Below are 26,467 nucleotides of genomic sequence, written 5' to 3'. Positions count from 1 at the left end.
ATAGATTTTCCTTTGAGTTTCTCACGTAACACATTTCTTAATATAACTCCACCTTTAATACCCATTGTGTTTTTTAATGCATAAAACACAATACATATTTCACATTTCTTTTCCTTCCAAACTTTTACACTCAGAAAAAAATAATGGCTGTGTACTTTTTCTCCATCACAAAAGAGATCAACCACAGACAGTATCAGAGGAGAAAGAGATTGGAAAGGTTAAAATAAGGCAGAGACTCTGAGCACACTCTCCCCAGTGTCATCATCAAAGGCTGGAAACTGAGAATGCTACGGTTTATGTTCAGGAAGTCAACTGTAGGCCTGGAGGACCCCAGTTAGCAGAGGGAAACAGACATACACTTCAGATATGGGTACCACCTCGACAGCATCTAAGCCATTAATATCTGAAGGCTGAAAGGAATCAATTATGCATGTAAACGTGTGCCACTTCTACAGTGTAAATAATGTATAAAAGGTTTTGTGTAAAGAAAATCTTACTTTTGTAGTTAGAAGTGTATATATTGTTTGATTGCTTTTCATTTAAGAGCTCCAGAAAGGAAATATGTATTTGAGGCTTATGAACAAGTCCCATGACAATAATCTGCATGAAGACTTGGGTAGTAATTTGGCAGCAGACTAAAGAAAATATGAGAAAGTTGTTCAATGATGTTCATAATGAGTGTTTCTCCAAGTCTATACGTATAGTGATCTTGTGTAGAGAACAAAATACTGGGGTTAAATTCTCAGCTTACTCTTAAATGTGACAAGAATACATTTTTGGGAAAGGGTCAAATGAGGCTTTCTACAATAATATGTAGCATAAAGTGGTAAAGTATAATTGTATCTCATGTTTTGAAATATAATTCTAAGAGACTGCTTTATAAAGTATAATTTCAGAACCAGCAGATTTTATATTTTTCTTTAAACTAATTTTTTAAAGATGATTCAAAAATTTCTCAGAATTTTTTTTCTTTAACTACAAAACAACTAAGTAGTTTGGCAGGAGAATGTGGAATTTGTACTATTTCCTCTCTAATTATATTGTAAATGTTTTCCCTAAGCATAACTAAATAACTAAGGAGACAGAACATACTGTGCTTTGAACTCTTGACAACTCTGAGGTAGAGAATATATGTATTATAGCATTATATAATAGGTTCTAAATATATGCATCCTAAGCTGCCAGTTTTTATTTCAGAATTCTGAAAAGTATGGTTACAGTGAGATTTCAATGTGAGATGCAAGATTAATGGATATTGAAATAAGACTAATTACCTGTAGAATGTTTTACTATACAAAACTGATATTTTATAGCAATTTAGTAAGTTTCTTAATTATAAAACTTAGAACTATAGGTCCTTTAACTGTTCATTTTCTTCACATTATTTAGTTTAAAAATAGTTTTTAAACTAGTCCCCAGGGATACTGGGGACATTAGTGGTGGAAAATGTACACTGATGGAGGGATGGGTGCTCAATCATTGTATGACTGAAACTCAAACATGAAAGTTTTACAACGGTAGCTCACAGTAATTCAATAAAAAAAAAATTAAAGTTGAGTGCAAGGATGTGATGTTTCTCTGGTCCTCTGGGGCCAGGTTTACACAGATCATCTAGTGGTGCTCAGGAGTTTTCAGAGTTTCAAGCAAATACTAGTGGAATTATGTGATGCTGGGGGTTGAAGAGGGGTAAGTGACAGTGGCATACATGCGCCTTAAGCTCTGCTCTTTCTCTTTCTCTCCAACCTCCATTTCCATTATTACAATCTCCAAGCAACTATGTATCAATTAAGAAATATGAACTTACAGATTCTGCTTTTTCTGAATAGAATGTAATCACTTAACCTACCATGCAGAAAAAAGACCTCCCAGTGCAAAAATATACTTCTTCAGGGATTAGTATTAAAACCAGCCACCACCATGCTGAGACCACTCTCCACACACATGAAGGTACCAGCAGAGGAACAAAGGCACGCGGGTCCCGGGGCTGAGATCTCCAAGCCTACTTGGGGCTGATCATCCTCCACCCAGATCCTCCACATTCCAGTAGGCGGGGGTCACACCCACCAACTGGCCCCCTGGCGCCGTTTAATCCCATCAACGGCCAAGACTCAGAGACTATAAAACCCAGCTAGCGGAAGTGCGTGGCCGAATTCACTGCCACGAGACATCTTGTTATGACATCTTATTATCTCATTCCTACTTTGGACAAACTGGCAGGCTACCGAATGTAACCTGCCCACATGGCAGAGTCTGGCAAACTCCCCGTGGCATACCCAATATGCCAAATACCAGTAACAATGAAGGGTCTTATTCTCCTAGCTCTGAAAGAGCCTTGAATATGGCACTTTTTTTAAAAAGTCTCAGGACTAGGACGAAGGAGACGTTACTGGGGCCTGCTCGAGGCAATCGACGTATAACAGGATGGTTGTGATTGTGACTGTGATTAGTATTAAATGAGCAAGTCACTGTCACTGTCCTCTCCTTGTTCATCGATTTGCTCAAGCGGGCCCAGTAATGTCTCCATTGTGAGACTTGTTGTTCCTATGTCTGGCATATCAAATACCTCTCAGGGAGCTTGCCAGAATTTGTCATGTGGGCAAAATACTCTCGGTAGCTTGCCGGGCCCTCTGAGAGGGGTGGAGGAATCGAACCCGGGCCGCCCGAGCTGGTAGCCTGCAAGGCAAACACCCTACCCGCTGTGCTATAGACAAATTTTGATTGCCCAACAAAGATATAAAGAATGGTTCTATCATTTAAAATGTAAGCCCCTGAAATGATATTTGAGGAAACACCCCAAAGTATATAACTGCTGGTAAGTGTGTATGTGTGTATAATATAAAGTACTAGTTCTGAACAACATTCAATGATAACGTTTTCAAAAGTAAATTTTTTTTTGTAGGCAAATTATCCAAAAGCAATAAGCTGGAGTACTTGCTCATTGAAAATTCGTAATCAGTGTTCTGTTGAAGGAAGATCACAGTTATATCTGATATCTCTGAAAGTAACTTGTGTGGTTTCTGAGTAAAACAAAATTTTGATTCCCAACATCTTTTGCAATTTGCTTTCAATATTCATATTTCTGCATATTTTCATGGTCTAACTTTTGAAAGGATAGAAAGGAAATTATATTAATGTACCAATATTAACTGAAAATCCAGTCTGCAGTGGGTAGAGTAAAAGAACATACTGATGGGAGCATATGCTAACTTTTGGTTGTACAATTTATATTAGCACTGTAGCACTGTCCTCCAGTTGTTCATCCATTTGCTCGAGCAGGCACCAGTAACATCTCCATTGTGAGACTTGTTGTTACTGTTTTTGGCATATAGAATACGTCATGGATAGCCTACCAGGATTTGCCATGCGGGCAGGTTACTATCAGTAGTTTGCCGGGGTCTCTGAGAGGGATGGAGGAATCAAACCCGGGTCCGCGACAAGCAAGGCAAGTGCTATCACTCCAGCTATCTGGACCCACAAACCCTAATTAATTCTGCAGACCTATAGGTGTACGAGAGAAAGAAAGAGAGAGCTACAGAGAGCCAGACAGACAGGCACATATAGAGAGAGACAGCTAGATCCTTATATTACCTTTGCTATTATCTCTACTTTTTGAGTCAACAGAGAGAAAAAGTTTTTTATTTTATAAATTCATGATATTTATTTTAAAAGCAACATGTGGTGAGAAATTATCACTTCCAAACATGTTATTAATCTAAATTGTGGAAGGTAAAAATTTCTAAAATAAGGAACAAAAATTTATGAACATTTTCCCAAAAATCTACTGCAAAGGTGAATGTTTGTCTTAATATATTTTACTGTCTTTTGAGATTGAAATGATTTCTTCACAATATTCAAAGTACATGAATTAATCTATGGATTACCAATATAATTCAGCAAAATTAAATATGACAATAGTTTATCAAGGTTTTCTTATGAGAAGAACAACAATTTGCAACTGGTAAAGACTTAGCAGAATAAAAACCTGATTACAATGATGAATAATGCATATTGCCTATGGTACTAATTAACCTTGTACTCCAGTTAGATATTATAGAACAATAAGGCTAATTTGAATGTAGTCCAGCATTTCCTCCTATGGATTGTGGTTATCACCTTTCAGAAGACTGAAATTTTATTTTGTTAAATGAGAAAAATATATTTGACATTAGTGTACATCAAAATAATTTTAAATGAAATTAGAGTTTAATGAGATGAATATTATGGAGTTTTATTAAGTACATGTTAAATATGAATAAAAAATGCCAAGGATACAAAAATGTTAGTGATATAATAATATATTAACTGTAAATTTAGCAAAAAGTTTCCATTATAGTATCAATAAATGATGAATCCAAATGAACTCAGTATATCCCTCTAGTTAAATATAATTCCCTGATACATGTAACTATATATATATATCCTCTTCATAATATAATGAGCAGAGAAGTAATATTTAAATATATAAATATACAGGAATATTTCTTAAATTACAATCTTATCAATTTGTTTAAGATATAATAATTATCTCTTGTATAACTAAATAACTGTTGATACAATGCCTATAAGAGAATAATTATTTTCAGGTGGAAATGCCAATCTTATGTCTTAATAATACATCTTAGGATATTGTTAGATGTATTATAAAATTAAAAATATTCCAATATCTACTAAATGTATGTAAAAATCTTGATGAGAGTAAAAAATATGTTTAAATTTTAGGGCAACATGACACAGCTCATTGACCAGACAAAACACACCTAAAAATATAATTCCTTTTCATTATGAATGATTAAAACCAACAAAGAAAGCAAGAGAAACAGTGTTTAAGCAAAAACTGTATCATCTAGTATAAAAAGTTTCTTACTGCCTTTAATAATAATATAGATTTGAATAAAAATAGAGCTAATATAAATACACTTTTGAATGAAAGCATTATATTTTATTATTTGTGCTAATCACTTTTAGACAATTTTACAAATATATAAAAGAAAAATCATTTTTGTAAGTACAAAATCTTTTGTGTATGAATTATTCTTTTATAAAAATTAGCAAGTCTATAAGTGTTATGAGATTTGTACTGAAAAGAAATCTTATAAGAATACACTTATAGTTTTTATTATGCATGTAGGTATTAGGTATGTTGTAGTTTTATTTTTAAAGGCTTATTGTATAATTATAAAAGGGAGTTTTGGAGAAAGGTTAAAGTTAAATTTTATGCAATATACTCTATTGAGATCTCCTTCATGATTAGGTACTTAGCTAATATAAGACTGAAGTAAACTGCCTTTATCTTAGCCTTCATTATTCATTAATGGTCACCTTTTTAACATAAACTCTATATATGTTTTTCTATAAAACTTAAAAATCAGCTGATTCAATGTGTGTCTGCATGTGTGTGTGTATGTGTGTTTGTGATAGTGGAGTGTGTGCATACACCTGAAAAGGGAGTGAGAAATTAATATAAAGCTTAAAAGAGTGTAAACACATTGAACTTCATAGAGAAGTGTTAGGCATATTTCACTATTATTGTGTTTATCACTGGTAGTCTATCTCTAATATAAAAATCAAAATGATGAATTTATTGTAAAAATATTCTACACAGTTATAACAAATACTTAAAGTCATGCTATGTTCTAATACATCAAGGCTTTGTTTTACTAAAAAAAGTACTATCCTTCTTTGGTTCTAAATGAACAGAAACCAAGTGTCCTCTTTTGAGAAAATAGGCATTAGAAATAACAATTGCTAAAACAGTTTTCTCGTAAAGACTTAAATTTTCTTCAAATAAAAAAGAGTAAATGCATTTAAATTAAAAGAGTAAATGCATTTAAATTAAGTGAACCATTTATAACAGGGGGAAAAAAGAAGATGAAGAGAGAATGTAAATGGTAATCAAAACATGACCAAAGCAGCTGTTGAAAAGAATAATTAATAATTGGAGAGGAGAAAAAAAAATCTCATCTTCTTGTTTTAGTCTTGTCTGGTATACCTCAGATTTCAAGGTCAAATACTCAGTAAGAAAAACTATGTCTAAACTGTATTTTAATTAACCATATAATATTTTCTAGATTTAGACAGGATATATTTACTTTAGCAAAAGAGAAGTTGAACACGAATAAAAACACAAATTTTGCCTCCAGAAACAAAGAAACTAAGATTTTTTTTTTCTTAGAATGAGTTAAGAACATTTGAGTTTTACAGGAGGCTATAATTACTCTTTACCCTGTTTCTCCTTTTTATTGAGAAAATATGAAATATTTTCCTAATCAGTAGTTAAAAATATACAAGCTGTATGATATATTAAAAATGTTATAAAACTTGACAAAACAAAAAAATGCAGTTTTCTACAATATATATATACCCACATTTATTTTCATTATATAAGTAGTTTGTTAACAAATGTTGATCTAAATAATAACATATAAATAAGATTTGTAACTCTAAAAGTGAAAGAAAAAAATAATTCTAGTGTTTATTTTGCTTGTGATGCATTGTAACAAAAAATTCTGATTTAACAAATAAGAAAATCATGTCTCCGGGAGAAAAGGACAGGAAAGAAAGGAGAAAGATAGAAACAAGGAATGCATTACTAAAAAAGAGATGAAAAAGAGGAAAAAAAGATGCAGGAGGAGTTGTAAGGGACTTTTTGCTTGTAGTCATATTCTTCTCAACCCTTGGATTATTTCAGTATTATAAACTATGAGAAATATAGGCATGTATTAATATTTTAATGCATATAAATTAATTTGAATTACATTAAACTGCTCTTTACTTAAATTTATTCTTTAATTCAATATTAACAATTTTGCAAAATTGTACCAATTATACATAATATGTTTCACCTAAAAATAATACAATTCAGAGCTGGAGTGATAGCACAGCGGGTAGGGCATTTGCCTTGCACGCAGTTGACCCAGGTTCGATTCCCAGCATCCCATATGGTCCCCTGAGCATCACCAGGAATAATTCCTGAGTGTAGAGCCAGGAATGAGCCCTGTGCATCGTCAGGTGTAACCCCAAGAGCAAAACAAAACAAACAAACAAAAAAACAATTCAAAGCCAGAGACACTGTCCAGCTGCTAGGGTGTTTCCATTACACATAGGTTCTTCAATTTCCAGGACCGCGTATGGTCTCCCAATTCCCTCCAGGATTTATCCCTAAGTTTAGAGCCAGGACTGAGCCCTGTACATTGTCAGGTGTGGACCCCAAAGCAACATTAAATATATAAGCCAAATGTTCAAGCAGTGCATTGGTTAGGCAATATGTTTTTGGTAACACGATTTATAACAAAATTAATACTACTGTTTCAGGTGAACAATGTTGTTATATCAATCCCAGCACTGGAATCCTTTTCCCTCTTCCACCATCCCTCATCTCCTCTCAGTCATTCTTGCCTGTTAACCCAGTACTCTCTCTTACTATGGGGCTGTCACACTCTCACTGTCACTGTCCTCCCATTGTTCATTGATTTGCTTGAGCGGGCACCAGTAACTTCTCCATTGTGAGACTTGTTGTTACTGTTTTTGGCATATCAAATACATCACGGGGAGCTTGTCAAGCTCTGTATGTGGGCAGGATACTCTTGGTAGGTTGCCAGGCTCTCTGAGAGAGATGGAGGAATCAAATCTGGGTCGGCCATGTGCAAGGCAAACGCCCTACCCGCTGTGCTATCCCTCCAGTCCATCATGGGACTATGTGTCTTATATCTAACATTAAGAGAGATCATTAAGTATTTGTCCTCCTTTTGACTTATTCACTCAGCATGATACTCTTCAGTTTCATCCACAGAGCAGCAAACTGCAGGAATTCACCATTTCTTAATGTTGAGCAGCATTCCATTTTAATTAAACTGTTTTAACTCCAGATGTGATTCTTCAGGATTACTAAGTACTTATAAATAGAACTGATTTCATTTTAGACGTTTTCCTATAATCATTATGAAATATGGGTCTTGGAATTTGAGTTTTAAAACAAATAGCAGGTTGTTGAGATTGCTTATGATTAAGCATCAATCGTATATATTTTTAACTGAATCAGCATGAGATACACTGTTATAACATTGTTCTTGATTGGAAGTCAGTCATAAGGTGTTCCATACCTGCCCCTTCACCACTGTCCATTGTACAGTCTTTTCCATGCTATCACTTAGCTATGGGCTGGAGCAATAGCACAGCAGGTAGGGCATTCGCCTTACAAGCGGCCAACATGGCCGACCCGAGTTCGATTCCTCCGCCCCTCTCGGAGAGCCTGGCAAGCTACCGAGAGTATTCGATATGCCAGACACAGTAACAACAAAGTCTCCAATGGAGACGTTACTGGGCCCGCTCGAGCAAATCGACGATCAACGGGAGGGCCTTTACCTTTACCTTTACCACTTAGCTATAGCTTTCCCACTTTTTACTAATAATTGAGTTCCTTTATTTATTATATTAAAAATGCTTTTTTTCTGAGAATTATAACAGTTCATTTTTTTTTCTTAAAATTTATATGCGGGGCTGGAGCAATAGCACAGCGGGTAGGGTGTTTGCCTTGCACGCAGCCAACATGACTGACACAAGTTCGATTCCCAGCACCCCATATGGTCCCCTGAGCACTTCCAGGCCTGAGTGCGTGAGCCAGGAGTAACCCCTGAGCATCGCCAGGTGTGACCCAAAAAGCAAAAAAAAAAAAATTATATGCTCTGAAGTAAAATTAAGTTGTTCTGAAGAGAATAATTCTGAGTTCTCTTGCATGTGGCTGATGCTTTGGGGATCTGTACACTTAAAAGGGACCAAATTGTATCTATAAACCCCTTAATTTTCCCAAGAACAAAATAAAAAAATCATCAGACTCTAATAATGTATGACCATGAACACTTATCAACATGTAATAGCTGTTTTACCCATTCTACCATAAGGATATTTGCCTCTGGTATCAGACTTATTGAATTGATCGATATCAGTCAGCAGAGAAGTGGCAATTACTATAATTGTACTATTTTGTTTATGAAGATGTTTACTCGCTTTATTTTGCCTGCATACCTTTTTTGTTTGTTTTGTATCTATTCCTTGCCATGAAAGAATGACGGGAAATAAATTCAAAATGAAAATCTCCTCCAATCTGAAACTCTGCAGTTGCTAAGAGCTAATTTCAGAATTGCTTGGGAGGTGAAGGACCATTTAGCTTCACCTCCTAGTTTATCAGGTTTTTTGTATTCAAATAGAAATCTGAAGATCTCACATTTCCACAGGGCACAGAGGATGTTCCCAGTCATGAATACTAACAAAATCTCTCTCATATTATTGAGTCCAGTTTTAGTTTTTGACTTTATACACCATAATTAAATGCAACAAAACAAAACTTGAATAAGATGACATAATTATACACTGAAGCCTAAAAATTTAAATTAAAAAATATTTAGACCATTGACCAAACTCATCTCTTAGGTATATGTGTATTGCACTAACTGCAATTTTTTCCTTCAATGTTGTGTTCACATAGAAAGCATATTGTGAATTCCAGTTTGGTGACTGATTATATTTTGTAAACCAGTTAGATGGCATTTAATGTCCAATAAAAGAGTTTCAAGCTCTTTTTTTGTTGTTGTTGTTGCTGTTGTTTAGTTTTTCTGAGCTTCATCCAGTGGTTCTCAGATCTTATTCCCAGCTCCACATTCAGGGATTACTCTCGTGAGCTGAGGGGGAGGAGAGGGGTCTTATGGGATGCCAGGGATCAAAACCTGGTCAGCCATGTACAAAACCCCACAAGCTGTGCTACCTTTTAGGCTCTGAAAAATTCAAGCTCTTATATGTCCTCCTTGAAAATTTGCTTTGTTCATTCTATTTTTCTTTCCTTTAGTGTCCTATTCCTTTGCCTCAGTATTACTCCTCCATTCTAGACCTTATAAATTGTCTAGTTTGCAATTTCTATGTAGGAATAGAAACTTTTCTAGATAATTTTGGTTGTTGCCAGTTCTTTCTGAGGTGTACCTGTCTCATGTACAATCTATGTTGCTCACAGAGATAATAGATACATGTTATTTGAACCAAGATATAACGTTAATGAAATTCAATGCATTTTGGAGAATATCTAGTTAAAGAGATACACCAATTTTGAAACAGTTTTCAACTTTCTAGTTTTTGCATGAATACTTTTAATAAAATTAATCTCTGGGAATTTCTGTTGCCCCAGAAACCATGGCTCATAGGATACCGTCAAGTTCAAAAAAAGAGAGTATGAATAAATCATTTAACATTAATGGCACAGAGAAAATCTTTACAGAAGTGTCTGCCACTCATCTTTTTTCCTTTACTATCCATGTAAGATAACATGAGAACTCTGATGCTCAGAATCTTAGGCCTTATTTCTTGGGGACCCCTATGATGTCTAGCATGTCACTGCTTCGGATTCCTTGTGGTGTACTTTGTCATTTGTAAAAACAAGGATATTTGCTCCTCAACTTTATTAGCATTATTTGTTTACCTTCTGGTAAAAATGACATTTTTTCTTATATCTGATCATAGAGGTGTTTTTCAGACACCTGTTCTCCCTGAATTATTTATCATTTTCTTCCTTCAGTCTTTGCTCAGTGGACTCTCCATTTCTGTGACATACATTTAATTATTTGTACCTGTCTACTTGATTAAATTGATGTAACTTTTAAATGAAGAGAAAAATATTTGCTCTTACATTAGCTCACATTAAGAAATGTAATCTTAGTCTTTAAGGGCTCTGACAGGTACAGAGAGATAGCACAGGGGTTAACGTAGCTGACTTGTGCAGTGCAGTGCCGACTCTGGTTTGAGTCCTAGTATATACAGACCCTTGGGCACTAATAAAATGATCCCTGAAAATAGCAGAAACAAGTTTGCTTTTTTTTTTTTCACATCAGTGGCTGCAGTGAAAGAAACAAACTAAAGACTAAAAGCAGACGCTGACATATAGTGTGTATACAGTGCACATAGTGACCTGGTGCAGGTTAGACTAGGTCCTACATTTCCCTGTTACATATGCACCAGGGTCACTATTTCTTGGAGGATCCCTACTATGTCTAGCATGCCTGCTTCTGACTTATTTTGTAGGACACAGCAAGTGTTAGTGCAAAAAAGGAAAACAAAACAGCAAAATACTCTAGCACTTTGCTTTGGGACATCCCTGTTGAAGTTGCTTTGGGCATTTTTTAAACACATAGTCTGTCTGCCTTACTTTGAAGAAAGTGCTCACAGATTTTTTTTTCTAGTCCCTGGGGGAAAAGTTCCTCCATTGTATTTAGCTTCATTTCCACCTAAAGGTCCCTCCCGGAGTTGAAGTACATTCATTATCTGTTACTGTCTCTCTGTGGGGGCCTTGCAGGACAGGCCTGACTTCAGTAACCTGCATTTCTACTGTTCAAATTGCTACCCAACTCTCTCCAAATGCTGGCTGTGTCAAAGAAAGTGACTGAAGTTACAAAACAAGGAGTGTTCACTATTGTGACATTCCATCTAAGTGGGCAGTGACATCCTTCGAAGACAAATGCCTAGTCCTGAGTATGGAAGACAATAAAGCCAGTTAAGCAAACCAGTGTTGACATATTAAATCATGCTTGAACCAAGAGAGCAAAAACAGACAATGCACACAAACTCCTAAAGAGAATTTTAGATAAATAAATAATAAGGGTAAGTCTGATTCTGGAAAAAAAGAGAACTCATTTTTTTTAGCTTTTTGGGTCACACCTGGTGATGCACAGGGGTTACTCCTGGCTCTGTATTCAGGAGTTACTCCTGACAGTGCTCAGGAGACCATATGGGATGCTGGGAATCGAATCCGGGTCGGCCACGTGCAAGGCAAACACCCTATTCACTGTGCTATCTCTCCAGCCCCCTCCCCCCAGAAAAAGTTCTTAGCTTTGGAATCTAGTGGGAGTAGGGGACTATTAGGAAACCATTCACATGAGCAAGTAATTATACTGCATTCTGACTGAGAGGTATAATAGTATAGAGAACAATAGGAAAAGTTAATGAAATAATATCATATTCCCTTCCAATCCACAAAATGGAAATAAAATATTCTCATACTTTATCTAAGAAGTTTTCTAATGTATTGGAAGCCCTGTAGAAGGGAGAGGCTTGTATTGGTAATGGGCGTGGTGTTGGAATGATGTATGCAGAAAACCATGCTTAACAATATAGTAAAGCACGGTACCTCATTTGATTTAAAAAAGTTTAGAATAAGATAGAATATTTTTTTAAGAAGAAATGTTCTAATGCAATCTCTTCAAATTGCTTAGAATTCATCAGAGGAACAGCCCTTATACATATGGAGTAGTGTATTATTATTCCTCACAATCACACAGCAGGAACTTTGGAGCATTCATTCTCCAAGTCTGATTCCTGCTAACAATTCCATCAAAGAAATGGAGTTATCCATCACTCAAATTATCGTTTGCTCTAATTGTTAGTCCCCCCCCCCAACAAATGGAGGCTCTTCTTTTCTTCTTTTTCTTTTTGAAACTATACCTTAACAGCACTCAGATGAGTAGGGTATCTTCAAGCTTCGAAAAGATCAAAGCAAATCAACAAATCACTGCAGTTCTTACAGATGAATTCCTATTGGTCAGTCATAAATGCACACAATGCATTTAAACACCAAAGAGAATTTTAACATCAGTAGACAAGATGTGATCCACCATGTCCAGAAATATCAAAGTCTACAAAGCATTTAATGAAATAAAAAGTTACAAGATAATGGATAGCTCAGAATTCATATTTTATGAATTTTATCTTACAGCTACTAATACATTTTCTAGAAATAACAATGCCAGGGATTGTTGCTTCCTTTCTTTCTGCTTTATAATAATTGCCAGACTCTCTAGTCTAATTTTAAGTTAACATAAATAAAATAAAATTTTAAAGTTTAAGTAAACAGCACATTGTTCTTTTCTCTGCATCATAAACTATAGTCATACAAAATGTTAGATTGATACCTATAAATTACAACAACAATTTCATCCATTTCTGAGATACTGTTTTGTGCATTCCTCAAAACTGGTTAAGTAGACACTTCAAGATCAATCCAGGCAAGAGAAGTATTAAATACAATTAGAGCAGAAAGCACTAACATATTAGCTTTAGTAGAAATATAGCCCAAAGTAAAATTAATGCTTTTAGTTCACTAGTATCACTAATGCTATATGCAGTTACAAATTACAAATCAAACACTGTTTCACCAATGCATTAAGCACAATAATATAGTGAGACTCTGAAGTTAAACATATGATTCTAAATTAAATCTGAGCATCTGAAAGGTTAAGAAGACCTGAAAAAGCTTTACCTATAAATATTTAGAAATGCGAAATCCCTAGTTTTTCTTCAATGCAGAGAAATTCTAAGAAAATAAATTACTTAAATCTGGGAGATGGGGTGCGCCCTGCAGGAAGGGGGAACTTATACCTGCTGTGCTATCTGTTAGAGTCTATCCTGAAGCTTTGCAGGGTGATGAGCCAGGAGCTCCTAAACCCAAAGACTTAGATTTTAGTGTCCCAGGGTCCGAGAAAAAGGCTTAAACTTGCCCCAAATAGAGAGCTGTCCAAAGAATTTGAAGTCTCAAGGAATCTCATGGACCCTTAGAGGGTACTAGGTAAAATAAGACCAAGAGATTCATGTAAAAGCAAAAGAGATTTAGGCTGGGGTAGCTAATAGGGCCTAGGGAAATCAGTCTTTAAGAATCAAAATCCTGGGGCTGGAGTTATAGCACAGCAAGTAGAAATTTACCTTGCACTCAGCCAATCCAGATTTGATTCCCAGCATCCCATATGTTCCACTGAGCACCACCAGCAGGAGCCAAGAGTAACCCCTGAGCATCTCCAGGTGTGAGTGCATGAGCCAAGAGTAGCCCCTGAGCATTGCCAGGTGTGAGTGCATGAGCCAAGAGTAACCCCTGAGCATCGCCAGGTGTGACCCCAAAAGAAAAAGAAATCAAAATCCATGGCCTCTTAAAGTGAAGTTTTGTGACACAAATTATGCCAGCCACTAAAAATTACCAATCCTAACCCTGTTATGGTACTTCTTTTTTTGTTTTGTTTTGTTTGGGGCTTTTGCTTGTTTTTATTTTGAGGTAATCCTGTTATAATACTTAAGCTTGACTGCACATGATAATCATCATGCATGTGCACATGACAATCATCGTGTTATCTATGAAAGGAAATACCTACCCACCACATACAGTGGGATCTGAATTTCTTGTAGATGTATTCATCAATCCTAGGTTTAGGCTCCTGCCCATTCTACAGTGGCCCACATCTCAACCTGGATTACATAATTCTGTTCTTCTACTCTATGGAGTACACCTACTTTACCGTCCCCTTACTTCTCCCACCGGCAAAGCCCTAATTTTTTCTGATCACGTTGCTCGCTATCCCCCCCTCTCTTCTTTATCATATTCACTAAATAAAATTATTTTAGTTCGCATGCGCATAGTAAGATAAGTAAAATAGAATATTCATTCTGCCCTGCAAATACTGAGACATGCAGAGCTGAGTTGACCCCAATAGTATTTCACCAGAAGCAGGCAATGCTAAATGATGTGAGAAGCTTCTACAAGTCAATAAAAAAAGACAATTATCTCAATACTAAACAAATAATTCAAATACTGAAGATATGAAACATGGGCATGATTTACACTTTTAATTAATTTTTCCTACTTTTCCATAGTTTTATTTTTCCTCTAATGTGCCAATATCGGTTACTTATGATAACAGCAAAACTTTTAACAAATATGCGATTCTTAAATTAGGATGCAATTAGCAAAAGTTTTTTTAAAAAAGAAAATTGTATCATTAAGTCTAATACTGCCTAAAGTTATGTAATTATAAGCTACTAAAATTACATTAAAGAACATCTGGAGGGAGAGATAAATACTGAATTAATGTACAATGGTTTTGAAACAACAAGAATAGTGCAATATTTTGACATATTCAAATGAATCATAATAATTCTACTAGTTATGCCCTTATATGTAGTATATAAACCTAATTGGTAAGTGCCATGGTTTCCTAATCTATAAAACAAAGAACTTTAACTCCAAATGTCTTTTATGTGATTTTTAATTTTATTAAGCATACATACATCAGGAGATATTGCTAAAATGCTAAAATCTAAATCTGTTTTATAAGGTGGGGTCTGCATATCTAAAAGGAAGGAATAAAATGTTGATTTTCTTGGTCCATGTACCACTTTTGAAATACGGAGACATATGTATGCATTTTTAAGGCAAATTTGGCAGGTACATACTCTCATATTTACCAATTCAAATAGGATGAAATTTGATCTTAATCTGATTTTGAAGTTGGCCACATTCACACATTCTGAAGTGGACTTATGCTAATGTCCCTAGTAATCAAGCAGGCTTTCACCGTAAAGTCTGATGCCTGTGCAGGAGACTGAGCACATTGGGCTGAGTACATGTTCTGAGCGCTGGAGTCCTTGATTCAATCCCAGTACTTCACAGTTCCCTGAACACAGCCAAAGGTGACCTCAGAGCAACCCAAGCTTGGAACAGGACCTGAACACCCAGCAGTGCAGGCATAAAATAATAACAGCAATAAAAATCTAGCGAACAAAAATTGTCCTGGTGACTCTACAAATCAAGTTTCAGGTTTTGAGTCTAAATAGCTTAAATTTTCAATAATTTTATGCCTGTCATATTAGGTAAATGAACTGTTACTGCTTCAGTTACTGTCTGCAAACAGTTTAAGGAACTTTCTGTTCTTACAAATTCTAAAATAGACACTGAGATTACTCACTGAATCATACTTAGTGAATTTTCAATGTTAAATTTCTCTGTACACATTAAGTTTTCCCTTGGGTATGCTACAGAGATTTATGTTGTCAGACTTCATAAGAGTCCCTTGTCACTGCTCTTTGAATTTTAATAAAAGAAGCAAAAAAATCAAAGCAAAAAGACTGTTTTCAGGTTTCCTAGCACATTTAAATATCATGGACTTAAATCAGTTCTAAATATAACTATGATGCATTATTTCTAAGATCTCTATCATTAAATATTTTTCTTATAATTATCTGTTTTCTATTATCAAAGAAAGCTATTCAGTATATCACATTTAAACAAATGCCACTGTATTATCATAGTTGTTCTGTACAATATTAGCCACCTGAAAATAAAAATAATCATTAATTCTTCATGAGCTTAAAGAAATTCAAGTTCATTGATATTAAAATATTTTTGCACTTTAGCAATATGTAATGTTCATCACCATAATCAAATGTCCTAGAAACTAAACCAAATAAGAGCACATGGAATAAGTAATATTTCTGTAAATCTGCAATTTACGATTTATCTCTTATTCTGAGCTATGGATATGTAATATATCTTATATATAAACATATTATCCACTTATTTACCACTAACATGTATTACATCCTATATATGTGAGAGTTAAAGAGATTCAGAGCTTTACAATATTTTATTTTATGGGTTGGAAAAAATAGGAGTGAAAAAAAAGATTAAAGTCTGATCAGGAGAGAGCATTGAGTGTCTATTCTTATTTCCTTTCTTTCATGCCAAGACTGACTTTTTCACTCGGTGCATACAGCAAAAGATTTACTAACAATTGTTATATTTATTTTTTCTTAAAAATATTTTCATTCCTTCAATGAGTATGAAAGTTTGCAAGTAGCAGTCCACCAACAGTACTTATAAGTAAATCAATTTAAATTCCCTATAGTTCACACACACACACACACACACACACACAAACACACACACACGTATATATAAGACTAGCTCAGCAAGCAAGTAGTTTAAAAAATATTAGGTCTTTTACTATTTAAATTTTAATATTTTTTCTTTTTCTTTTTTTTGTATCACCATAAAAGAGGGCATTACAAATCTGTTCATGATTTGGTTTCAGTCATACAATGTTCCAACATCCATTCCTTCACCAGTGTAATTTCCCACCACCAATGTCTCCAGTTTCCCTGTTTCCACGCCCCCACCCCAGCCTGTAGTTATGGAAGCTTCCCCTCTCTGTCTTTTCTTTCTCTCTTCTTTTTCTCCCTCTTCTTCCTCTCTCTTTTCTCTCTCTTTTCCCTCTCTCTGTTCTTTCTCTCTTCTCTCTCCCTTTCTCTCTCTCATTTGGGGCATTATGGTTTACAATACAGGTACTGGAAGTTTATCATGTATATCCCTTTACCCACTTTCAACACTGAATTCTTGTCCAGAGTGATCATTTACAACTATTGTTGTCATACTGGATGGAGGAGAGTCCACTATGGCAAACATATATTTAAAAAGTAATATACAATTTTCAAAAGGAGATATGCACACTTCTAGTATAATAGAATTCATTTCTGAAGTAAAAATAAGCTCTAATTATTAAGGTGTTCCTCATACTCTTTAATGGCTATTTCCACATATATATATTAAGTGACACCTTTTAGAGAAACAATTTGTTTAAAAATTGCATATTTGTGCTACCATAAGAATTCTCACAAGTTATAAATGTAAAAATGAGTTGACTTTCATGCCTGTTTACTAACTACTTGAATTCCTGAGATATAGGAATTACAAAGAAAGAATATATGTCCTGTATAATAATAATTAATGGTCAATAATAATAAAGAGAAGAAATCTTTCTTGTAAAGAAGTTTCCTAAGAGCTCCAGAAGTGCAGCTGTTATTGTGTTTAAAGGATGTGCCACTGTATTTTCATAATTTGGTCATGCAATAAATAAAAAGATAAGATTATTCTGATAGATAATAGTGCTCAAGATTATTAGAAAAATCTAGAGGGCTTTCTTATTTGAAGTTTTGTTACATATCATTAAAAGTAAACACATTAATTACTACAAATGTATATTTTTTAAAAGCCATAATGGGAATTAGCTCACCTGCATTGTGCAGCATGGTGCATTAGGCACTACTCCAAGTTATTGTCATATACTTTCATGTACTATACAGGATTGCTAGAATGTGGTTTGCAATGAGAAAAGTAAGAATTAAAGAGATTGAATTACTTGTGTAGTAATACAGAGCAGAAAAATGGCAGAGGTTGGTTTTAATTCAGGCATTTTGATTCAGAAACCAAAAGATTCTATTACTTCTCACAAGAAGAATTTATCCTACTTTTTTCCACATTGTGTGTGACTAATTTTTGTCATGGAGAATTTTAAGAAAAATGCTTACCTTTGCAAAAGTATCCAACTATATAAACAATTTTAGTTTTAAGAATGTACTTGTTTATGTGGGAAATGAGAATATACTCAATTAGTGGCTGTCAACTAAAAGTGACATTGCCCCAGTGTACGTGGAAACATTTGGGGAAACGTTTGACTATCAAAGTGGGAAGTGGAGTGTTGCACTGCATCTAGAAAATCAAAGGAAGCTCAAAAATGTCCTGCAACAAAGAAGAACACTTCCTTCTCACCCCCAAATATATACGGCAAAATATCAGTGCCGGGTTGAGAAACTTTAATCTAAAAAAATAAATAAAACAAGGGAAGAATAAAAAGAACTAATTTAAAACTACTGAATCGAGAAACTTGACAAAACAGATGAACTAAATAAAATGAAAATGAGCTCTATATGTCTATATGTGCAATTAGTGGTCAAAGAAGTAAAAGGAGGGGTAGGAAACAAAAGTTGACAAAGGATAGAGATATCCTTTAACGATGAAATGTAATATATATGTACATATATATGTTTATGTAACTAATGCACACCCAAACATATACTGCTATAAATAAATGTTACTTCAATTAAAATAAATAACAAAATAAATTCGATTATTCTATGTGCTATATCTATTCACTATATCTCTAGTGAATGAAATGACAACTGTTTAATGGCTCTGGTGGAGATTTTTAGCAGTAGGAACATATATCAACACACATAGTGATACACACATCAGCAATGTACTTCACTATCTTCTTCACCATCCTTTGCTAAAATTTTGAAATTAAAATTAAATTTTGTTGCAGAATAAAGCATATCAAATAGAACTAACAGTCAACACATTGATGTTTTCTGGTAATGTGCCCAATTAAAAATAACTAGGCTCTCCAATGTATAATTACATGAGCACCAAATACACTACATTTTCAGCCAATTTTGTTTCAGACATAAATATGCAACAGAACTATGAATGATCAGCATACTACTCCCTCCAGTCTATGTGACTATGTGTGAATCAGTGCTCTTTTTTGAGCTCAGTATTTTCACTACATTTTCCTTGCTGTGCAATCATCTCCCAGTTGGACAATTAATAAGTGCTTTTTCTCCACAGTCCTTGGCATGTGACCCTCTTACCCTGTATTTTAGCATGCACTATATACCTTTCTTCACTCTAACTGGTTTTGGCAATGACCCACAATCTAAATCTCTTTCCTCCATTTGATATAAGTGAAACTATAATTATCTAGGAGTAATTTCAAATTACTACTTCATTCCACTAGCAACTGATGAAGATTAGTGGTCTTGCTTTGCATCTGAGTAAGTCAGCAACATAATCACAAGAGAACTCAGCAGGCAACATTTGATTCATGTGAACTCAATTACTTCTGTCAAACATATTTACTTCAGTAAAAAGCAGAAACTTCCAAATGTTTTTTTTTTTTGCTAACAATTTTGTACTCAAAAAAAATTATTTCCTATGACTCTTAAGGGGGAAACAGCAGGAATTTCATCAGAAATAATAATAAATAACAAGAAGCAAAACATACCTGTAAAATTATTTAGTGTATTTTTATTTCCAAAAATAAAGACGATTTCAAACAAACTAATATGTGTATTTAAAGCAGTTTATTATAGAAAATTAGGGAACATTTGAGGTCTCAAAAAAATAAATGTATTAAATATTTTGTTAATACAATAGAAGCTAGAGTATTGTGTTACCTTTTAAAAATAAGATTATTATGGGAAAGGTAGTCATTTTCTTTTAAAGGAAGTTAAATGAGGGGCATGAATATGATAGATCACAAATTGCTAAATGGACAAGGCTTTCTGAGTCACTTCTTGTTTGTCTTCTGAATTGAAGCCATATGTTAATGAGCTGCCTAGTGTTCTGAATCCTAAAGGTTCAGTCTCTAAAAGCCTCTGGGTCAACTCCATCATGCTCCACACATGTATGAGGTCACCAGAATCTGATCTATCCCATTACCTCCTAGCACAGACTCAGTAAATATTAGCACACAATAGGCATTTAAACAGATTTATTTGAACTTCTGTTTCTTAATAGAGTCTTCTTAATTAAATCCCAAGACACGTGGATTATTTAAAAACTATTAATTAAATGTAATTATGTAATGATGCCTTATTATATGCAAATTTCATATGTGATGTACTGAGATCCATAAAACCACTAAGATATGGAATTTAGTACAGAAAGCTTCAAAATTTGGCTTAAGATTAGGATTGATAAAGATAATTTAGAACCAAGAAGTAGCACAATATCAAATGGAGGAAAGAGATTTAGATTGTGGGTCATTGCCAAAACCAGTTAGAGTGAAGAAAGGTGTATAGTGCATGTTATGTATTTGCCTGCATGAAAACCCTATTTTGATCCCCAGGATCACATAAATGTGATCCAAGCACTGCTAGGAGCATGACTGGTTGTGGTCCAAAATTTAGGCCCCCAAAAATGATGCCTTAAAAGTAAATTTGACAATTCTGTGATAGAAGATTTTCTGCAACTATATACTAAGGTGAAAATCTATTTAAAAGTGAAGTTTTCATTGATGTCCATTCAATCTCTGCTTCTTCTTAGTCCAAATATAATTTTTCTGCCTCTTGACTTTTGATTTATCCCTCAGCATAGAGTACCACCACCATCATCCATGGAGGTGAGAGAGTTATTAGTCAAGTAATGAATTAGCACTGTAGCACTGTAGCACTGTCCTCCCGTTGTTCATCGATTTGCTCGAGTGGGCTCAGTAACGTCTCCATCGTGAGACTTGTTACTGTGTTTGGCATGTCGAATACGTCACTGGTAGCTTGCCAGGCTTTGAATTAGCAAATAGGTATAAAATCATTACTAAATGAATTTTACGAAGGAGAGATGTGTAATATAAGAGCCCTACCCCAGTCTTGAAGGGCAAAAACAACTTCCTTGAGAGAAGTACAGGAGCACAGTCTGAAAGATTCATATGATTTATAAAAGAAAAAGAGATTGAAGAATGTCTTGAGGAAGGAAAGTTTTCATAGGAAAAGTGGTGAAAGTGATAAAATTGTCTTTGAGAGAGTGAAAGCAGTCAGTATTACATGGCCTTGGGAAGGAGGAGAAACATTGATTAAGATGTGTCTAAAGCACCCAGGGAAGATGCTCATGTCACTGACAGATGGAATACAGGTCTAGCTAGTGCATGGCCTTGTGTTCTATCAGGTTAATCTTCAGCAACACATCGTACCCTCCGGGGTGGCCAGAGTGCCCACGGAAATGACATGTGGCATCTGGTCGACACAGATTCACTGGATATGGTCTCTACATAAACATATTATGAATAAGCACACACACATATACTAGAGTATACATGTATCTATACATACACAAATATAAAGAACATAAAGAAAATGGGAAAATGAGGCAGAAGCTTATACAACTCTAACATCCCTGTATTAATAAAAATATTAACATGTTAATTTACTATTGGGGCGAGGAGTTGGGAGAGTATTAGAAGCAGGGACAGAGGAGCATGAGCGTGTGAACAGAACAGATATGTATTTTTGTAGAGGTGAAAAATTCACATGATCAAAATGCAATACATAAGTAACTTGTTATATTTGAAAATAAAGTTCCAACATGATATTCCTATAAATATTAGAAAAAATAGGCAAGAGTGGATAACTTTGAGAGATAGTTATGAGGTCGTTTCTATAAATGTTTTGTGATAGACTAAAAGTGGGTGGTGAACTTGAGATATCAAATTTGTCTTCAACATTTCTGAGCTATCATGGATAATTTCAAAGCATCTACCTCTACTAAGAGGTTTGCAGATAGCTTGTTAGGAGTACAGAATGAGTTACAGTCATAGTGGAAATTCTTGACACATATACATTTATATTTGCTTATATACATTAAGAGAGACAGAAATGCCTCAGGGATATCTATAATGTCTTAATTCTCCAACACAAAGCATCAGCATTTATTTATTCACTGAGTTAGTCATTTAATGAGATAAATTATTTATAAAATAAATATTTGAAATTTCTTGTAGCATGACCATCTATCATTTGTGTATGTGAAAAATAAAGAGCCTCATATTCATCAAGACTACTTCTGAAAAAAGTTCTTCAAAGCTAAATAGCATGTATCCTTCTTTGCTACATGGCCTTTTTTCACACTATGTGGTGGATTACATTAATTGAATTCAGTGAAATGTAATACATTGTAGCCTCTCTTGTTCATACTATGTCCAAATTCAGTATAAATTGCCTGTTTATTAAAATATTGAAGACAAGAAAGTGAAGATGTACATTAAACACTGTACTAATAAATTTTACCAAGATTCTACTCCGTGATCTTTTTACCCACAGAAGTCTTTGAGTCCAGAAAAAATTAAAACTATCACCTGAGAAGACAGCTGAAAGGCCTTGGTCTTTATATATAAGGCTCTGAGTTCCATACCTAGCACTCAGTAGTCCCCTTCAGTACTGCCTCATACCTTGCGAGACCCACAAGTACCATCTGCTTGGTTCTGGTCATCTTAAGAATCATAACACTAGTTCACTAAACCAACAGATCCAATTGAAGACTACTAGAAATCCCTCTGAATTCTCTGAGCATTGCTTGGGAGGCCCATCATACACTGTAATTTCAAAATGAGAAGTTTAGGGACTGGACCAATAATACAGTGAGTAGGGAACTTGCCTTGGATACAGCCAACAAGAGTTCAATCCCTGGCACTCAATAAGGTCCCTTGAGCACTCCTAGGACTGTTTTCTGAGCACAGAGCCAGAAAAAAACCCTTATCATAGTCCAGTCTGGTGTGCCCCCCCCGCAAAAAAAAAACAAACGAACAACAATAAGTTTTATTTGGGGGACTTTTGGGAGATGTGAGGGTTTGGGGTAGAAACCCAGAAGTGCTCAATGGTTATTTCTGACTCTGTGCTCAATAGTTACCATTGATGGCACTTGGGGCTCCATATGTGGAGCCAAGAATTCAAAATAGGTTTGTGGGAGGAAACTGCACGCAAGTCAAGAATCATTCATCCAGCCTCACCTCCTCAGTTCCTGAAAACACAGGATTTATTAAACTCCCTTGATCTGAATGAAGGCAAAATTTGTTGTTTCAAATGAAAGTATCAAATATAATTTCTCACATGGTATAAACAGTCAGAAACAACTAGTCTAATATTTAATAAATGTTTAGAAATAATCAAATTTACTTTGTACATGTTTTAGGGAAAATACTGAAATGTACTTAACAGATTATTTTGAACTACATTCAGTTACTATCATTACATTTATTCTTACCTTACAAAAATAGGACAGCTCAAAAAAACACAGAATAAGATATTGGAACTTTATTTTAAAATCTGATGTCTAATCAAATATGATTAATTCCCAGAAAAAATCAGAAGTAATTCTTAAACATAATAAAATTTTATGTACTTAAAGGTATTTGCTCGAGCGGGCCCAGTAACGTCTCCATTGGAGACTTTCTTGTTACTGTGTCTGGCATATAGAATACTCTCGGTAGCTTGCCGGGCTCTCCGAGAGGGGCGGAGGAATCGAACTCGGGTCGGCCATGTTGGCCGCTTGTAAGGTGAACGCCCTACCCGCTGTACTATTGCTCCAGCCCAGGTATAGTGTTTCAGATGAAATGGAAAATCAACCATAGATGGTATGGTAGGATGATAAAATTTAAGTTGGTGCTGAGAAAGGAAACCCATTTAAACATGGGGTTTTCTGTTTCTAGGAGAAAATAATTAAGTAAAGTCACTAACATTATAAATAATTCTTCTATGATATTCTTCTCTATAACCAGTCTAATCAAAACAACCCTAAGCTGGTTTCTATACATTATATTTTATTTACATTAGAAGGTGAATGTAGAAAGGATATATTTCTTATACTATTATGTAAAATAGGACATCACAGTATTTGGTTTTGTTCTCAATTAACACATATTTTCTCTCAATACCTAGTTAATGCCTAAGACATTTCAAAAAGCACATGTTCAAGTTCATACAAATAAATAGTTCTTCTAAGTGAAAAGTAGTTTTTCCTCATAATTTGTTCTTCACTTTGACATATACTACTATCCTATTCCCAAGATCCATCACTAAATATACAAATTCAGAAGTGCTACTCACCACACTGTTAGGCAAAATGAGGGTATTTTTAAATGAAGAAGGAAGAACGCATGGTCAAGATTCAATTTAGAAGAAAAATTAAGCCAGAAAAAAACTCGCAGTGCAAATTACTTTGAAATGACCTTTTGTATTGGCTCTATCTGGAGTTATTTTCTTAGGCACCACTTATTATGCATTTTAAATTGACCTGTAAATTTTAAAATGCAAGACTGTAATGGTAATTATATATAAACCACACAGTAAACTAAGTCCCCTAAGTTTGCAATAATCTTCTATAGAGAGCACTGGCTGAATATACTTCTGAAAGAAAAATTTACAAGAGAGTTAAAAACACCTCCAAACAAATCTGTCCTAAGATTCGCATTTGAATTTTATATAGCAAATAAAGAGTACGAAATAACTTCATGAAGAGAAAATAGATGTAGAATAGTAGAAAATAAACATATGAAAGAAAATTCCATGCAAAGCAACTAATATCTTGGGCTGGGGTGTCTATAAAAAATTCTCTGAAAGCAAAATAAATACAAAGTATTATATGGCAAAAGAGGTAGTAACCTTTGTGTATTGTATTTAGCAAACAAACTATTACAGTAAACCCATTGTTGCCAGAAATTTTAAAATTCTGGGAAGAGAGAAACTGAACTGGAAGAGAAATGATCTCCATAAATTAGCGAAGTAAAAGGTCATTTGCTTCTAACCATTGCATATTTGCTTTTAATCATTGCAGGGAACACACACACACACATACACACACACACACTCACACAAATTAATCCAACTGATGCAAACAGTCCCAGAAATACTGCAGGAAAACCCTTACCTTGACAGGTGCCATTTTTCTCTTCATATCCTGCCTGGCACATGCATTTCCCGATGGGCACCAGCCACTCCCCTTCAGCACTGCAGTGCATTTTGGGTGGGTCATCCGTCACCGAATGATTGACACAGGATCCGGACACCTCAAGCAGTTGCGAAGAATCGGCTCCAGTGATGGTGTCGGGGAAGACAGCTAAGTGTCGCACCACAGAAGGGCACTTTTTATAGTACACACGCACTGAAACTAGAGCAATACAAGCACCCACATCTTGAAAAGCAAGATAAAATCCCTTTTTGCTCAGCGGTCCTACATCTCTAACCTCTGTATTCAGCTTCATGACACGGTCACCAAGATCAAGTTCAGTAAAACTTTCATCAGCAGCAATGGTATCAATTTTGATGTACTGGTTTTCTTTAATGTTTCTCCCATTCTCATGATCTGACTCAAAGTAATACATGTTAAAAGTTTCCTTACAGGTGCCTAGTCCTCCAGGAAGGCTGTTGCAGTCCCGCAGAGTAAACTTGAGTTCTATGAATATTCTGGAAGCACCTTCATTGGAGATCCAACTGGTCAAAAGCCAGTTATTCTGATTTTGTTCCATAACTTTGCATACTTGGTATGTGTGAATGGGAGCATAATTTTCATCAACTTCACCAATCTCTTCCCACTGTGTAATATAAGACAGAAAGACAAGAAAGTTTTTTAATAAAAAATAATCAGTAGAAATTATTAAAGAAAACTCTTTCAAATGTAGAAATATTATTTAAAGTAGCTATGTAGTAAGTTTTTATTGAAGAAAAAAAATTCTCGTTCAAAATTCTGCAAATTAATAATGCATTATTCATTATATCTAGCATAGCTTAAAAGTTTAACAGATGTGAATAATATTCCCCAAGAGAAAAAAATCCAATTCATAAAAGATGAAATAAAACTAATGTGGAAGTGGTTATTAACACACCGGGCAATCAAAGGAGAGTATATACATATATACATATATGTAAACACATATATATGTATGTTTGAAATAAAAAGAATAAAAAGGAATAAAAAGAATAGTATTACAACATAAGAGAAAGAAGGAAACACAACTTTTTTGCCAAAGACAGCGAAGAGAGAAAAGAAGTAAATATAAAAAAGAAGGAAGGAAATGTAGCACATAAATCCACACTTTATTTTATTTTGGCATATTGCAAATAACATAGTACAGGTAATGGAAATGGAAAGAAATGTGTTTAAAATGAGTAGTATGTTTTTATTTTCTTGAACCAATTTATATAGAAGCTTTTACAATCTAGAAAACTTAGCTTTTACTCATTGTTGCATCAACAAATATAAACTTATAGACAGGTATAGAGAGACAATTAT

The 26,467-nt window shown here is 34.7% G+C and overlaps 1 protein-coding gene across 7 annotated transcripts in view; it reads right to left on the bottom strand.

Moving 5' to 3' along the window:
- Positions 1 to 26,467, bottom strand: part of EPHA5 (EPH receptor A5) — a 316,984-nt gene that overhangs the window by 218,682 nt on the left and 71,835 nt on the right. For all 7 annotated transcript variants that reach the window (XM_056111198.1, XM_056111200.1, XM_056111199.1 and 4 more), the window contains exon 3: positions 25,106 to 25,769. In XM_056111198.1, coding sequence (XP_055967173.1) covers positions 25,106 to 25,769 — 664 coding nt within the window. The remainder of the gene's footprint in view (positions 1 to 25,105; positions 25,770 to 26,467) is intronic.

This window comes from Sorex fumeus, unplaced genomic scaffold, assembly GCF_029834395.1.
Source record: "Sorex fumeus unplaced genomic scaffold, SorFum_2.1 ptg000013l, whole genome shotgun sequence".
In the NCBI taxonomy this organism is placed as follows: domain Eukaryota; kingdom Metazoa; phylum Chordata; class Mammalia; order Eulipotyphla; family Soricidae; genus Sorex; species Sorex fumeus.
Note: the sequence above shows the minus strand (reverse complement) of the source record. Positions and strands in the feature narration are given on the sequence as shown.